This window comes from Neophocaena asiaeorientalis, unplaced genomic scaffold, assembly GCF_003031525.2.
Source record: "Neophocaena asiaeorientalis asiaeorientalis breed wild unplaced genomic scaffold, Neophocaena_asiaeorientalis_V1.1 scaffold226, whole genome shotgun sequence".
NCBI lineage: Eukaryota > Metazoa > Chordata > Mammalia > Artiodactyla > Phocoenidae > Neophocaena > Neophocaena asiaeorientalis.
In genome coordinates this window covers 3,613,781-3,631,216 of record NW_020173037.1, presented here as the reverse complement: position 1 = coordinate 3,631,216, position 17,436 = coordinate 3,613,781, and the positions used below count along the sequence as shown (strand labels likewise).

General features: G+C 41.6%; 1 protein-coding gene across 1 annotated transcript; it reads right to left on the bottom strand.

Annotated features, from left to right (window-relative positions):
• Nucleotides 1–7,159: 7,159 nt before the first annotated feature.
• RP1 (RP1 axonemal microtubule associated) lies at nucleotides 7,160–16,374 on the bottom strand. Its single transcript, XM_024742661.1, has 3 exons — nucleotides 15,748–16,374; nucleotides 14,902–15,076; nucleotides 7,160–12,786 (listed from the first exon to the last, which is right to left on the bottom strand). The coding sequence occupies exons 1-3, from the start codon at nucleotides 16,372–16,374 to the stop codon at nucleotides 7,160–7,162; spliced, it is 6,429 nt and encodes a 2,142-aa protein (XP_024598429.1).
• Between the last annotated feature and the right edge of the window lie 1,062 nt (nucleotides 16,375–17,436).

Genomic DNA, 17,436 nt, shown 5'->3' with positions numbered 1-17,436 from the left:
TGACATAAAAGACATATGAATGGCAAACATCAATAGTTATTTGAGAAATGCAAATTAAAACCACAGAGATATCACTAAACACAAACTAGAATGGTTAAAATTTAAAAGATGATAACACCAAGTGCAAGCAAGAATACAGAGCAACTGGAATTCTTATACATTGCTGGTGAGGATATGAAATGGTACAGCTACTTGTGAAAGCGGTTGGCAATTTCTGATAGAGTTAAATATACAATTACCATACAGCCTAGCAATTTCACTGCTAGGTGAAATAAAAACCTAGGAGAAATAAAAACCTATGTCCTGTAAAAAGACTTGTACATGAATGTTTATATAATTTACATTCATAATAGCCAAAATCAAGAAATAACTCGTGTCCTTTAATCAGTGAATGGATAAACAAATTGTGGTATATCCATATAATGGCATACCATTCAACAAAGAAGAAAAACAAACTGTTGATTCAAACAACAATATTAATGAATCCCAAAAGCATTTTGCTAAGTGACAGAAGCAGACATCAAAGATTACATATCAGGCTTCCCTGGTGGTGCAGTGGTTAAGAATCCGCCTGCCAATGCAGGGGACACGGGTTTGAGCCCTGGTCCGGGAAGATCCCACATGCCGAGGAGCAACTAAGCCCGTGCACCACAACTACTGAGCCTGTGCTCTGGAGCCCGTGAGCCACAACTACGGAAGTCTGCGCACCTAGAGCCCGTGCTCTGCAACAAGAGAAGCCCCCGCAATGAGAAGCCCAGGCACCACAACAAAGAGTAGCCCCTGCTCGCCGCAACTAGAGAAAGCCCGCGTGCAGCAACAAAGACCCAATGCAGCCAAAAATTAATTCGTTTTTTAAAAAAGAGTACATATGATATGATTATATTTACATGAAATTCCAGGAAAAATACCGTAGCAACAGAAAGCAAATCAGTGGTTTCCAAAGCAAATCAGTGGGCCTGGCAAAGGGGAAGGGGACTGACGGCAAAGGGGCACAAAAGAACTCTTGGGGGTGATGGGCATGTGCTATACCTTAATAATAATGGTAGTTATATGGCTGCCTATCTCAAAAGCCATTAAATTGTAGACTTGAAATTGAGGGGTTTATTGAATGTAAATTATATCTGAATAAGGTTTATTTTTTTAAATGATTAAAAAGGAAATACAAAAGAAAATTAAGACATTAAATCAGAGGTTCATCGTCTTCAGAGGATATTCATAGTAGGATTTCTAAAATAAAAGAACAAAGAAACAGAAGGGGGGGAAAAAAATCAAAGAAATAACGTAAAACAACTTCCAGAACTGAAGAATATGGGTACTGAATGCTTAGCATAAAAAATGAAAAAGATGCCTAAATCAATGTGCCTCTATGTTAAATTTCAGAATATCAGAATAAAGGGAGGGTCCTAAAAGCTTTTGGGAAAGGGAGGGTGGGGAAGTTACACACATAGAAGCAGGAATGAGAATGGCTTAGCACTTTTCACACTGGGATTAGGAGATAGAAGACAAATGAAAAAATGTTATTTCCAACATGTAATGCTGTATCATTTTTATCAATTAAGCATGAGAATAGAATAAAGGCAGTTCCAAACATCTAAGACACGAAAAGTTCCTCCATGCATTCTTCCTTATAAACCATCAGAAAATTCATTCCATCAAAACTGAGGCCTAAACTAATAGTAAGATACGGGTTTCGGAAACAGGACATCCAATACCGAGAAGGAAACAAGATTCCCAGGATACTGCGGAAGGAAAGCTTCAAGCTGATGGCTGTGCAGCAGGCCTGGAGATCAAACAGTCCGCTTTGGATGAGAAGGGGTCCGGTGAGGTGGGAGGGGGCTTTATGAAGAATGTCTCCAAGACAACTAATGTCCCCAAGGGAAAAAAAAATGGTCCAATGGAAGAATTGATACGCACTTCTATGATGATAGGGATTTTCCACCGTGGAAAAGGGTTTGGTAATGTATGAGCAGTGGACAGGTTTAAAGTTCAGGGAAAACAAAGAATAGTTCAAGAAAGGAAATATAGTCCGAATACACTAAGAGGCTCATTTCAGGAATAATATTCACATGGTAATTAAAATAAAAATTCAGAATAGTGTTTGTTTTTTTAATTATAACATTATTGGGAGGAACAGAGACAGGAAGTAGAAGGTGGGAGGTGGAGGATATCAACAGACAGACAAAATCTAAAATTGAAAAAATACCAGTATCTTAGACATACATAAACAGAAGAAAGAGCTAAAAGTTTTAAAGATAAATGTCTCTGTGGAGTGGAAATTATATGTAAAGGGTCAGAAAGTGGTCTACATTTTTTAAATTTTGAGCCTTGTACTTCTACCTGATTTTAAAAAACTATGTATACATGTATAATTTTCATTAAAAAATTAAAATGCAAGGGGAAGGATCTGTCATCCAAAGAAGTAAAACTTCTGAGCCGGACCACCTGCCAGTGCAGGCCCACCCCCGGCGCTAGCTCCTTTCGCCCGGCAGAAACCAGCGGGCACGCCTGCATGCAGTGCCTGCAGCGTCTGCAATTAGGCAGTCACTGTGGATGGACCCCATTCCCACCCCACTCAAGGCCACTCAAGGTTTAAGTCAGTTCTATCAAGACATTCCACATTCTTCGTATCAGTCAGCTTAAGCCCATCTGTTGACCCCTGTCAAGGTCTACATTATGATTACGCCTGGTGGGCTGCCAATCAAGCCACCTTCCCTGTGAACCTCCAGAAGGAAGAGAGCACCACCCTGAACCCCCATAAGGCCATCCTATACCATAACCTCTGGAAGGGTGAGAGGGGGAGCGTACGTTCTGCGAAACGCAGGAGAGTTCAGCGTGCACACTGGTGCCTACGAACGGGTGAATAGGGCCCAAGTGAGGAAAGGCACAAAACAACAAAACTAGGGCTTCCCGTTGGCCCAAGTCATTCTTCACGTAATTACTTTACCTTTTTGACTGAGAATTTCCACTGTCTAATTTCCACTGTCTAATCGTCCTGTGTTTACATGTGACTGTAAAAGAGTTCCCAATATCATACAAATGATGTGGAACTGGGGCTCCAGATCAAGACGGCAGAGCGGGAAGATCCTGCGCTCCCCTGCTCGCACAGACACACCAAAACTAAAGCTACACATAGAGCGATTATCTCTGATAAAGACCTGGAGGCTAGGGGGACAGGTGTTCGACAACGAAGGGTATAAACAAGAAAAGGCCACTTCAAGACAGGTGGGAGGGGCAGAGATGCGGTCTAGTCAGAACCCACCCCCCAGCCCACGTGTGGCGACCCCCAAGTGTGAGGGACGTCACAGCCATGGCGGTCCCCCCGGGGAGCAAGGGGTCTAAGCCCGGGTCGAGCTCCTGAGCCCAGGGAAACCGCCCCAGGAAACAGGCCCTCCCCACGCCTGGTTTTCAACAGCAGAGCTGACACCCAGGAGAAGCCAGGCTCTGCTCTTGCGGCGCTGGTCCAGGTCCCGGCACCGAGGAGGCAGCTTGAAAAGCGCTGGGCCCCGCACGGAGAGCCCCTGATGGAAGCTGCCTTCAGGGGGGCCGGATGTGGCGCACCGCCTCCGGGGGCCGCAAAACGTACCCGGTGCGCCGGGCCAAGCTCTGGGCCTCGAGCCTCAGCCACTCTCGCCAGAGCCTCTCCGCCGTCTCACGAGGCAGCTCCGCACGGGGCCCCATTTTACAGATGAGGAAACCGACAAATCGAGCGCCGCCCGCAAGGACCCCGGCGTCAACACCCCAGTCTAAACCTTGAAAACGGGACACGGGTTGCGTATCACTGAAAGGTGAAGAGGTAAGACGTCTGACAGCTTCATGTGAGAGCGACCCCTACTCCGGGCCAACAGCTCGCTAACTGAGCTTCCGCTCGACGTAGGGGTCCGTCTGCTCTTTGCTCCCACTCTCCCCAGGCTTTCCTTGGCGCCGGCTCCAAGGAGTCTTGACAGCCGGCGTTCCCCGTCATAGCCCCTCCATTTGCGAACTTAGACTCCTTGCTAACAGTGCCTTTCCTTTCATTCCGAACACTTCTATACCTCCGGGCTTTAGGACCTGGGGCTGCCTGCACAGCTGGGTCCTCAGCTCTTTGAAGAAGCAGCAGCAAACAGCCCCCGGACTGGCCCCCCCCCACCGCCCGCCCGCCCCGGGCCTGAGGCGCTAAGGTGCTCCCGCGAGCCCGGGAAGCCTCCCCCCGAGGAGGTCTTAGCTCCCGGCCGCACGGGGCACAGCTGCCATCTGGTGGGCGCAAGCGGGAACTGCATCAGCCCGCCCTGGGGACATTCCCCTGAACGCAGCTGGCTAGCGCCCCTTCCTCTGCCGCAAGCACTTATCTCGAAGGCGGGCAGATCTGGGCAATATTCTTAAATTTCCTCTAATGTCTCATTTGGTCTTCTAAATTTCACAGCCTTTCAAGGTTTTTTTTAATGTAAGCCTTGTGAAAAAAAATCCTTTGAATGTTTAAAAGAAAAAAATCATTTTCACGTTCTTTTAAAGATGATTGGAATATTGCTTCAAAAAATATAAGAAACTTAGTTCTATCCCTCAGCATCTTTACATATCTTTCTACATGTATGGATTCGAAGTTAATAAAGAAAGAGCGCTCAAAAGCACTTCTTATCCATTCAACACACATTTACGAGGTGCTTACCACGTCCCAAGTAATATGCTAGATCTGGGATATCAACATGAGTAAGACCTGGTTCCAAAGCTCAGACAGAATTCAATGCCTCCGAACATGTTCATTTTAGACAAGTACATTACACAGTCGTGCATTACCCATTCATTTCTGTCACTCCCAATTTCTTCTTCCCAATATCGTCTGGGTCTCCTAGGACATCATTTCATGTAGTATTACTAAAAACCATATGCTACATGCCACATTTTCCTAAAAACTCCTCGTTGTTGTGAGTGATTCCCCCAATCTCCTTGGTACATCTAAATATCACTCCTTCAAAATTAAAAAGAAAAATAATTTCCTTGTCTCTCTGCTCTGGGGAGAGTGCTAATAACTTTTAAAACATCTTACTCCTTCTTCCTCACGTGAGAAGAATAAAAATGTAGTAAAAGTAGCATTGACTTTCAAGCACAAAGGGACTGGGTTCAAATCCTGACATATGTACTGTGCACCACTGACAAAAGTACTTTACCTCCTTGCTTCTGGGTTCTCTCATCTATAAAAAGGGAGCAACAAAGCTAAACTCACAGCGTCTTTATGAGGAAGGGTTACAGATAATAAACCCATAAGATTACCATAGCCCCTGGTATACAGTTAGCACAACTTTAGTGTTAATTCTCCTCCCCTTTCTATCACAGGAATACCTGGGAGATACTGCAGGTTCAGTTCTAGACCACTGTAATAAAGTGAATGTCACAATAAAGCAAGTCATACAAATTTTTTTGTTTCCCTGTACACATGAAAGTTATGTTTACACCATAGCCTATTAAGGATGTAATAGCATTACATCTTTAAAAAATAATATACATGCCATAATTTTAAAATACAAAGCAAAAAAATTGCAATAGTAATATCAAGGATCGCTAATCATAAATCAACAAATATTAATAATGAAAACGTCAACATTGCAAGAATTACCTAAATATGACACAGAGACACAAAGGGGACATGTGGAAATGTCGGGAAAATGTGCCCGACACACTTGTTCGACACAAGGTTGCCACCAACCTTCAATCTGTAAAAAACGCAGTATCTGCAAAGTGCAGTAAAGCTAAGTGCATGTGTATCTCCACAGTTTTAGCCCTTTTATTTCACCAAAATTTCTCATTGCTCATTACAGAAGCTTACGTAACAACTTGCATATTTCAATAAGAGTGCATCACAATGTAGAAAAGTCATACTCTATGTAGAGGTAGACTTCCTCTGGTTAAATAAATAGCAACTCATAGTTTTTTATGGATTTATGACTCATGCTGAACTGAAACCAAAGGTATTCCTTATATAGGTAATTACTTTTAGTTCCCCGATGCCAAATTTGTTATTTAGCACCTCCGTGTGTGGCTCCAAAAACATTAATTTTTCTATTTTGAGTCAGTTCCAGACAAAAGACATAAATTCCCACGTTTTATAAGCCTTGTTTCTACACCATCAAATAGTCATGAAGAACAAGGAACCTTAAAAGATACCCTGGTTAAGCCCCAGGCAAAAATAACAAGTACTCAAGAGACAATTTATGGCTCTTAGTCTAATCAAACGTATTTATCCTTCTAAGCAACATGTTTTTATTTATATCTAGTTAAATATTTTATTAATGCAGGTGGACACAGAAAGAAATCTGTCAAGTTCCTCTCCACAGCAGTTCTTTTTCGATTTTGAGAACTCTGGGTGAAGTCACCTTTCTCTTTTCTTTTCCAAGTTAAATCATTCCAGTTCCTTTCATTTTTCTTCACAGGGCATGCCTTACACTTTTCCATTTTTTTCTGACCTATCTGAATTTCTTGACACTTTACTAATGTTTAAGAGATCATTAATTTCTAGGCAAAGTACTGGAGAGCCAGCTTAGTGGTACAGCATCTTTTTCTAGTCATGAGGGAAAACAGTGAATCCTCTCCCATGGAAATGCTTGCAAGTACCTCAGACAGATGCTCTGAGGAAACCAGATTCAACACATTTGGCACACACACACACACAAAAAAAACTTACGAGATTGTTGTTGAGATCTTACAATCAGACTTTTATCAAATCAGCAGTTAAAATTAATAAATGAAGTAATTTGAGGCTATGTCTATTCCATTAATTCACCAATATCTTCAATACACATTTTGCACTAAGTTGACAACATAACAAAAAGGGAGGGGGTATAATTCCTGTCCTCGGGGCATTTATGATGTCTTAGGAGAAAAATAACAGAAACAAGAAATTATACATGCTCAAGGAAAAAAAACACAGAAACTTCAAAAATAACAGAATAGAAACTGCGTCTGTAATTGCTGAAAAAATGAAGAACACAGAAATGATGAAAGTCAAGATGGATAATCCAGTGGCAAGATTTCTGGGGTAAGCTCATTTTGAAGAAGTGGCAAATTCTTAGAGGTCATCTAATCCACATCCATCCCGTGTGCTTCATCTTTCTCATGAAGAAAGGCCGTGCTGATATTGAAATGAGAGACCTTCTTGTTCATCACGGCCTTCAAGACCAGTTCAATTTAATTAGTTTTCCTCTTCCCAAATGAAAAGATTTTCATCTTCAAAAATATAAAATATTTCTAATGTGCTTCTGTTGCTGATATCTAAGGATGCCTCAACTTGGCAGAATAGGCAGGCTTGGCCAAGCATTTCACAGGAGCAATGATAGTTATTGTCTCTTACTACTTGGTTGAGATTTGTTCTTGAGTTCTGGAATCTGTTATCTAGGACGTTGTTATTCTCATCAACTACTTCAAAGATTTCATTTGTCTGATTTCCGGGGTCTTGTATATTTGAATTCACAGGACCCCCAACTAGCAACAATGTGTGCAAGAAATTCTTTAAATATGACTGAAACTTATTTAAATTATTTCCTTCCTCTAAGCCCAAGAAGTTAATTCTTTTTAATTTTCTCCTTTTATCCATCAAGTCACATGTGCTATTAAAATAAAGCCAATCAAATGTACTGCCAATGGCATTATCAATAAATGCTTTATTACTACTTGCTTTATTGTTCTTATCTCTGAACACGTTTTTGTCTGACTGTAGTAAACATGCGTGTATTTTCATCCATAATTGGAGACTCAAAGAATTTTCAATATCAGAATCTTTGCAATATGCAAATCCTCGGTGTTCCTCATTTACAGGCTGGTTAATAACAGGTAGTATTGGGCAATGTTGACCACAAATATTATAGAGTTTATCCAAAGAGTCACCTTCCTGAAGTGCACCGTGAATTACATTATTACCAGGCAATGGTTGGTTTTTAATAGTATCATCAGAGACAGGATGCACTTTGTTACCAGCAGATGTGAAGACATGAGTGACAGATGTGCATACTCTCTCTGACCTATGATTACACTTCTCTTCTGCATGGTGGTTTGGTATTCTCTCCTGAGAACGAGTTTTATTTTGAACATCCAGCAAATCCTCGCGAAAAGGCTCAGAGTCGCTACAATGAGGCATGTTAAAATAATTGCATCTCAGTTCAGGAGGTTGAGTCAGTTCCTCCAATTCTGAAGAGGAGAGTTCAGCCATGTTTGGGCCTGGGGCCAAATTTCCGAAATGTGAATACGGTACCTCACTGCTGTTATTATCAAGTAGAGTATCCACTGATGTGGTGTCTGCATTGCCACACATGCCAGAATTTTCAAGAGATGATACTCTTAGCAAATGATTTTCTTTCAGAAGCCACTTGCCCTTGTCAATCAGTACCCCCTCTTCCATGTCTCTGGGAATTCTGTTATGACCATTTTGTTCAGTACCATGTTCCACAATGTCGTCCCCATGGTAACTGGCCCTCACATTATTAAAATCACATTTATCTCGCCTTTCCTCCTGAAATTTCTGCAACACAGCTGAATTACTAGATACCTGTTCAGAAGAGCCAAATGACTGACCTTCAGAGTCATAAATACCTACTTTCCCAGCACCCTGAAATTCCATAGAATCATAAGGACAAACCTGAGATGTATGTGTAGACCCAGAGAAAAAAGACGGTTTCATAATCTCTGCTTTACCATAAAGTTTTTCTATTGTCCTTTTAACAAATCCTTTATTATAGTCTTTCTCTTGGGCCACCTCCTCACCACCATCACTGGGGCCATCACTGGATGTTTTATATGACTGTTCATTCTCACCGTCTTGTCTATAATCTGACCAATCAGAAGTCCCTGACCTTTTGAAGTCATTTTTAAAATTAAGGAGAGACTCTGAAAAACTTCCAGTCTCCATGCTTTCCACCATCTTTTTTACTCTCATTTCAGTTTCTCCTTCAATGAGCTGCTTTTCAGTATTTTGCTTAGAATCATAGCAAAATACTAAAGATGGTGGTGTTGCCAGCCTCCTACTGATTGTCTCACAAATGACACCATTCCTTCCTTCTTCTTCTGTAATGTTCCTGCTAGAGACTTTGATCAATTCCAAATTTTTACTAGCCTCTAATTCCTTTTGGATCAATTCTTCAGTAGCTTGCTCTCCTGAATTTACCTTTGTATTAAAGATATCAGTGTTCTGGTTTTCTAATTCTTCAGAAGATTCCAATTCTGAAATGTTTCTTTCACTCGATGTCATGCTGTTGGTTATTGAGCCTGGTTCTTCAGAAGTCTTTGAGTCTTCCTTATCAAAAGATGTATATGCATTTTCATCCTGAAATTTCTTTAATGAACAATTTTTAAACTCATCTAGGGAACTATGTTTCCTATGAAGTTCTGGTTCAGTTGCATCTTGGAAAAAGCCACTGTGGCTTAAATTACTGACATTTTGGTGTGACACCAATATACTAAAGCCATGTTTACACCCAGGGTCTGCCAAAATATTTAGGTCTTTCTGAACTCCACCAACTCTTTCTAACTCTTCGGTCAATTCCAAATTATCAGTATATGTGTTTTCCTTGGAATTTAAAAAGTCACTGGTATTACAGACTTTGATGGGAATGTAGGCCTCGTCAACTGAGCAAGCCATCTCACAGATACGGTTTTCCTCATAAGCACAAGGCTTATGAGAAGACACAGGGTCAGTAAGTGAAGAGACCTCTCCTAGGAAACAAGCCTTATTCATGGAGGTGTGATCCGTGGCACAGCCGTCACTGGGGAAAGAATTGTCACTGAGGTTCCAGGTCTCTTTTGGAGGGTAAGTCTTATTCACAATGCACATCTCACATGGAGAGCAAGGCCCCTCTGAAACACAGACTTCAGAGACACTGTCCTCACTGGCAGAGCAGCCTCCATCTAAAGAGGAGATTTTCTGTGTTTTCTCATTTTCAATGCATTTAGGAGCTATCTGAATGTTGGGTGTAGAACAATTTGCAGAAAGATCTATTGGAACCATGTCCTGCTCTTTCTCAGTGAGTCCAAAGTGATTTGTGGTTGATTCCACTAAACTGGCAACAGCAGCCTTCAAGTCATCCGCTTCCTCTTTGACAGCAATGTGCTTCAGAACCTCCAACAATGCAAGTATTTCTGAAGTTCTGCTGGTAGTCTTGTGAGCATCACCTCGACAGAAGCTATTCATACCTCCCTTTAGGTTTAGCACCAGGAGCCAAGCCAGAAGAACATTAGTGGATGAATTATATATCGGAGAAGGAAAGGGAATGTCTGCAAGTGAACCTGGCATTTGAACAACTCCATTCTGAGTCTTGTGACTACTAGGAACTAAAGCTTGCAGTTGGCGAAGCAACCAGACTGGTAACGGGTGTTTTGGAGTGTCCTCTTCCATAAGATCTACTTGAATGGCAGCCTCTACACTTTGCCCTTTTGTAGCTAGGTTTATGTCTCTGTAAACAAGGCTTACCTCTTGTCCTGACTTTTCAGCAGATACCTGACTTTTAGTATTAGCATCATCAATAGCTGACTGTGACAAAGTGCGATACTCATGGATGGAAAGCAAGTAAGCATCCTTCAGAGATTCAACCTGGCTCCCATAGAGATCTTTGCTAAGTTCTTCACTGTTATCTTTGTCAAAAGATGTGCCGACCTCTTTCCCTAGGTTATCTCCTGTCAAACTGGCATTTTCAGTTATATGTTTATTACCTTCCAGGACAAAATTATCTCCTTTTCCAGAACTTTTGTGGGAATTATTTCTTGGAAAACAACTGTTATTATAACCTACCACACTCCTTTCCTTTGTGCATATTGGAGCTGACTGTCTAGGTTGCAAAGCTGAATCTGAACTTATGTTCTGCAACCATCTCTGTACATAATTTTGAACTGAATGATGGGTAACAGCCTCAGGAAAAACAGCTTTTTTCAAAGAAGCTAAGGAATTTGCCCTGGTTGTGACATGTTGTTTACTTACAATAGTATCTGATTTCAACCTATCCCCTTTTTGTTTTTTCTGGCTTCTTAAAGTTATGTGTGAATTATTAACTTTTGAAACTAAACTCTTCTTTGACGCTCCTCTCAAATACCAAGATGCTATTTCTGCTTGAGCCTGTGGACCACAAAAAGCATCGGGTTTCTGCTCAAGAAAGTTAAACATATGAAATAAATTTTGATTTTCAAAAGTATTTTTGCAATATCTAAATTCATTATGGGAAAACACTTTTTCTCCTTGACCAATTTCTCCTTTTGTAGGTCCTCCTAAGTTTACTTTGTTTAGTGGTCTGGATTTTCTTTTGGCTAAAAGTCCCTGAACCTTAGGATTATGAATAGTATTTAATTTATTTCTAGGGAGATTCCTGGAACTCACAGCATTATTACTTTTGGAAGAAAAATAATTTGATTCAATTACCGTATCACTTGCATGGAGGTCTTTCTCACAAAGTACCTCTCCTTTAAGGGGACTACGTGAATCTTGCAGTATGGTTTCCTGTGCAATTCTACCTCTTGTGTTTATTCTTTTACTCTTCCTGGGGATTCCTTTCCTTGCAATCTCCCCACCCTGATGCTTGGAATTTATCACAGGCTGCTGAGATGTCATCTTCTTTTTGCTGGCAACAGATGATGAAATCTGCTTTTCGTTTTCTGGAAGTTTTGTTAAACCACACTGAGAAAACTCACTAATTAGTTTGTCAATTCTTGTGGTGACAGTAGAGGATCCTACTGAAGCTGGGGTCTCTGAAATAGTTTTGTCAGTTCCAGAGTTGTTACCTGAAGAATGAGTTGCATCTGCTAAAAAAGGACTGGATCTATCGTTGGTGTTACCATAAGTTCTTAAATTCTTGACACTAGTTTTGTTGTCCGCTGTTACACTATCAACTATACCTTCCTCCACAACTGAGTTTTCTGATGTAGTCTGTGGCAAGCCATTATTATGCGACATCTCTAACATCTTCTGACTTGTAATTTCTACAACACCAGCACTTAGTGCGTTTGATTTGAGCAGTCTGCTTTCCTTTTTTCTTTCTAAAGATGACTCTACCTGCTCATTGTTATCAACTTGAAGAAGTACTGGTCTGTTGGATACTGATGACATTTTACTGCAAGAATGTGTGAACATGTGATACTCAGATTTGTTTTCCCCATCTTTCCTTTCTTCACTATAGGAAAACTGCCCAATCATTTTCTCTTGCACTTCAGTTTCAGATACTAAGGTCACACTCCCTATCACAGATTTCTTTTGCCTGACTCTCCTTGGTCCAGGTGTAGGGGGCCTATAAAAATGATGTTTCGCTTGATCCTGAGTTCCCTGGGTGGCAGCTGTGTCCATAGCAGCATTCTCCCAACTAGCAGAATTGCACGTTTCAGTATCCTGATCTCTCACTGGACTGTTGATCTCCTCCGCCAAACTGCCCTCTTGAATACTGCCTTTCTCCAGAGGTGAGACATCTGCAGACAATGAACATGCTGTAATCTTTAAACCAGATGACCCATCATCTGTTCTTCCTGGGAAACTGCTTATCTCACTCTTTTCATCATTATTAGAAAGATCAGCTCTACAGACAGTGGTTGTCCATTTTATGGTTTCCTCCTCTTTTATCTTGAATCGAACTTTCATCTCAACTGTCATAGTACCATCTTGATTAAAAATAATTGATTTCTCAACATCATCTTCAGAAGGATATATCAATAAATTCTGAGAATCATTTTTTTCTAAGGCCAAGTAATTTTCAGAAGCAAAAGAATGGTCTGAGCAGCAATCATTACTCTGCATTTTGTCAGAAGAAACAGAATAAATTTGAGACCTTGGGCTTGAAGGTACATGTGTGCTCACTTTCAAGATTTTAAAAGTAAAAGATGCCCCACATCAAAATATAATGCGGGAGACAGAGAAGTTATAAATATCCAATAGAAGAGGCAGCAAAGAAAGAAAACAAAAAATAATTAGTATGAAAAATACCATATTTTCTAAATTTCATAGTAAGATGTTGTTAATAAGTTTCTCACCTCTATATATTCATTAGTCAATTTAGTTTACGGTAATATCTGGTACATTTCTACAAACTACCCTTTAAAAGAGAACTTATAACTCTACTTCAATGAGGAAATTCACAGAATTTTAATCTTAATGAGTTTAATAAGACAATTTTAAAAAGGAAAGTATAAAGTAGAAATTGCTAAGGATTCTAGCAAAAATAAAGAGATTTTTGTGGGATTTGGTTTTGTTGTTTTATTCTGTTCACCAGTACTGAAATTGGGGTCTAACCAAGTGCTGCTTACCTATTCATATAAGCAAGTAATAATTTACCGTGGTATTCATTTTCCTACCTGTGTATATCGACGAGAGATATCTATACCATTATGAAAGTAAAAACATTTTTAGAATTTATTTTAAAGGCTAGGTTAATCTAGTAATAATTATTAATTTAGCATTCATTTTGTATAATCAGTGCATTTATTTAATATCAGTCACAAAAGAGAACAGAGCTAGTCAAAGACCCAGATATCTAGGTATTTTTTTTAATGTGTACCTCTAGAGATAACCTTGGAACTCATGCTTTCTAAACTCAGTCAAATTAGTAGTTTGTATAGATGTGCACATGCTTACCATCAATTAAATACCTTTAGTTTCAAAGGATAAGCCTAGAGATACTTCCTCTTATTTTTAGTATACTTTCACCAAAATTATAAATGAAACTGCCTCACTCATCATTTTTTAAAGTAAAACTTAACAAAACCCTCAGATTCCCTGAAGCCATTAAAAATCATGCTCAGAAACCCACATCAGACAGAAGACAATAAAGTCATTTTGATGAAATGACCAGGGTGAACTAACACTACCTGCACATAAGATACTGGGCAGCTGACGCCTACGGAACAAGACACATGAATGACTGGCTATTAGCGTATCCATGAAATAACTAAAGAACAACAGGAAGGAATAGTTGAGTCTGTCTAGTTTAGCAATAAGTAAAGGAATTAACACCACTCAAAATGTACCATTCCATGTTTACATAAAATAAAAATTAAAAAGGAAGTGTAAATGGCAATCAACACATTCGCCTGGAGCTAAAATACTGAGCACTGTAAATAATGAGATTAGCTCTGCCTGAAAAAGGGAATTTACAGCCTATCCCACACTCTTGGGTGTCAAGAGGCACTCCTCCTCCCCTATCCAAAGGGTAACGTCTCATTAGACAGCATTTCCTAAGGAACTATCAACCCGGAGTACTGTTAACCAGCATGAACTGGCTATATGAACCTTTTTTTTTTTTAATAAATAAAAAGTGGATTTAAGGGCCTGTGACTTTTACTGGAATAACTTCAGAAAGTAGAGCATGTATGTGTACTTAGAGGTTTCTTTTTTTTTTTTTTCCGGTCACGCAGTGCAGCATGCAGGATCTTAGTTCCCTGGACAGGGTTTGAACCCGTGCCTTCTTCTCCAGTGGAAGCGTGGAGTCTAGCCACTGGACAGCCAGGGAATTTACAGAGATTATTTTTAAATACGTCGATCAACTAACCTGAGCTCAGCTATGATCTGCATGGTATTATTTAGAGAAAACTCTGCAACTACCAGAGTATCACTTACACATATTCCACGGAATTTAGAATTCCTCTCTAAATCAATGGTGGCACTTCGATCTTTTATCTAGGTATTAGATGCAAAAACAAAAACAGAAAACAAACAAAAAATAAACCTCACCAATTTAAACAGATATATCATTGACTGACCTCAAAAAAATCTTTTTTAAAAAATTATCAGATGATCTCTACAACTCTCTCCAGCTACAAATATAACAAATTTCAGTTTAGAAGGTTTTGATCCTCTCCTTTTCTATGATGAAGGAAATCGGTCATTTAAGATGAATTTTTGTTGTTGTTGAGGTTAAAAAAAAAACAAAAACAACTCAGGGCTAAAAATAAGGGCTATATATTTAAGTGACTTACTTTTTCTGCTTTCTGACCTAGCATTTCCCTTGGGGTACACACGGTGAGAGATTATCCCCGGTACTCTAGCAGGAAGCAAGTACTTTTGGATGTCATAATTTCCTGGTTTAAATGGCTCCCTTCCTGCTGCCACCACAGCTCCAGAGCTCAGGATCACAGCCTGGAGACTGGGAACCTAGGGGGGAAAAATCAAAGAGTTATGGTCCTGACATGAGCAGCATGAAGTTTTGTTCTTTCCATACGGTGAGTTTGTAACTGATTAACTCAACAGCCTCCTGGGTTTGAAAGTGATTATCACCCACCACTCGCTGGGCACCAAATGACGTATACAAAATACCGAAGAACCAAGGGTGAGGGGGGAAGGGGGTGTTCGACCAACACCCGTCTTCAGCCCACAGCTGGCACAGGCCGACTGGTCTTCTGCCATCATAACCAAAAAAACCTTTAAAGGGTACACAGTACTGCCCCTGTCCTCCCCACCCAAGCATCCAGCTGGGAAAGGCCTGACGGACACACCAGGACCGGGAAAGTGACACACAGGTCACAGGAAAAGGCTTTCTGTACCCAACAGAATGTCACTCTTGGCCACACCTTTTCAAGAAATATCGTCGAGGCAGATTCTGTGCCAACACATTCTGTAACGCGAGGCTCAGGGAACGGAGCATGCGAGGAAAAAACAAAGAGCCCCACAGGGCCCACGCCTCATTGCAACGACCCAGAAACGAACAGCCACCGGGGAGAGGGGGGAGGGGGGAGCCAGAGCCCTCCCATGAGCAGGGAGCACGCACAGGCGCGGGAAAAGCCTTCCTTCCCCGGGGCCGCCATCACGTCCCTCACGATGCTCACCTTCCTTCCGTCCGTGGCGTAGAGCTTGGTCACCGGGCGCTGCATGACCTCGGTCAGGTGCTGCAGAAAGACCTCAAAGCTCTGCATGACCCTCCTGCTCAGGAGGACCGCACGTCTCGTCTTCGGGTCGCCATTCCTGAAGACCACTAGCCGCCGTGGCGCGCGCAGCATGCCGGGAACGGCGGGAGCGGCGGAAGCGGCGGCGGCGCATGCGCGCTGCGCGTGCGCGCTGAGGGCCCGGCTGCTGAGCCAGGGACGCGGGCGCTGGCGGGCCTTTTCCAGGTCCACCGGCTGCATCTTCCTGCAGTGGGAGCACAGGTACGACTGGCCGTCCTCCAGCTCCTCCAGGCGCGTGATGCTGTGCCTTCCTCGGGGGGTGCTGATGTTCCTCACCCCGAAGGGTAGGGGCACCTTCCCCGACAAATTATCCAGCAAAGCATCCAATGTCTTGAAAGAACGAGGGTTCAGCACCACCCGGACGCCGCCAAATTGTGGGTCTCCGCTCTTGTAGAAGCTGATCCTTTTGGCCACGACAGGCTGAGTGACGCCCAACTGGCGAGAAGGAACCTGACCTTCAGAAGAAATCCGACGAATCATGGAAAAACTGGTGGAAGGAGTTTCACTCATTTTGGTTGAGACCTGGAGAGGGAAGGAAATTATTCATCTTCACACAGTGAAGAACAGGTGCTAATGCTAAAGCCAGCTACCGATAGCTGTTCCTCGAATTTCATTCATTCATTCATTGATTCATTCATTATACCTACCTATTTTGAAAGATAACTTTCGGGGCTTAAAATAAGACATAAAAGCAGGGGCTTCCCTGGTGGCGCAGTGGTTGAGAGTCCGCCTGCCGGTGCAGGGGACACGGGTTCGTGCCCCGGTCCGGGAAGACCCCACATGCCGCGGAGCGGCTGGGCCCGTGAGCCATGGCCGCTGAGCCTGCGCGTCCGGAGCCTGTGCTCCGCAACGGGAGAGGCCACAGCAGTGAGAGGCCCGCGTACCGCAAAAAAAAAAAAAAAAGACATAAAAGCAGTTAAGTAAGGGTATTTATAACTGAAACATTAAAAACAACCTAAAGACACTAATAAGGGCCTAGATAGATAAATCATGATGTATACACCCATGGAAAACTATAAGCCGTTGAACATGGCTTTATTTATTGGCATAGAAAAATGGTCATGACCTATTTATTACTAAGTGAAAAAGCAGCTTATAGGATACACATGCTATGCCATTGCCAATGTGTACAATATTTATTATCCTAGAAGGAGAAAGTGTGAAGTATTCACAGCCCATTGTTGATGGCGGGTTATCTCTGATGGCAGAGCTATGGCTAATGTTTGTGTTTTTTATACATTGCCAAAGTTTGTGAATCTTTAAAATTGGCAGGTATTATTGAACAGTTAAAAAAAAATCAGAAACCATCATCCAATGAGAAAAGAGTTTTGCAACTGATCGATTTAGTTCTGCATGTCCTGGCAGTTAAAGAAAAGGGAGAAAACAGGAAAAGTTTATAAAGTTCAAGTTGTCTGTTGGATGGAATCAAATGAACTCATCTAGAGGAGACTGGCTCCTGACATTAAATTCTAGAAGGAGTGTATCATATATATCCTTAAATAAGGGCCACGCTAAGGTAGCGTAAGATGTTTCTGTTACAGATTGTAGAACACGCAGGTAAACTATCTCACA

What these genes read in the sequence shown, in the direction of transcription:
- RP1 (XM_024742661.1), bottom strand. Translation starts at nt 16,374, where the DNA reads ATGAGTGAAACTCCTTCCACCAGTTTTTCCATGATTCGTCGGATTTCT. An exon ending in ACGCCACGGACGGAAGGAAG is followed by an intron (nt 15,077 to 15,747) that starts GTGAGCATCGTG and finishes TTTCCCCCCTAG; the next exon opens with GTTCCCAGTCTCCAGGCTGT. An exon ending in TAGGTCAGAAAGCAGAAAAA is followed by an intron (nt 12,787 to 14,901) that starts GTAAGTCACTTA and finishes AAATCTTGAAAG; the next exon opens with TGAGCACACATGTACCTTCA.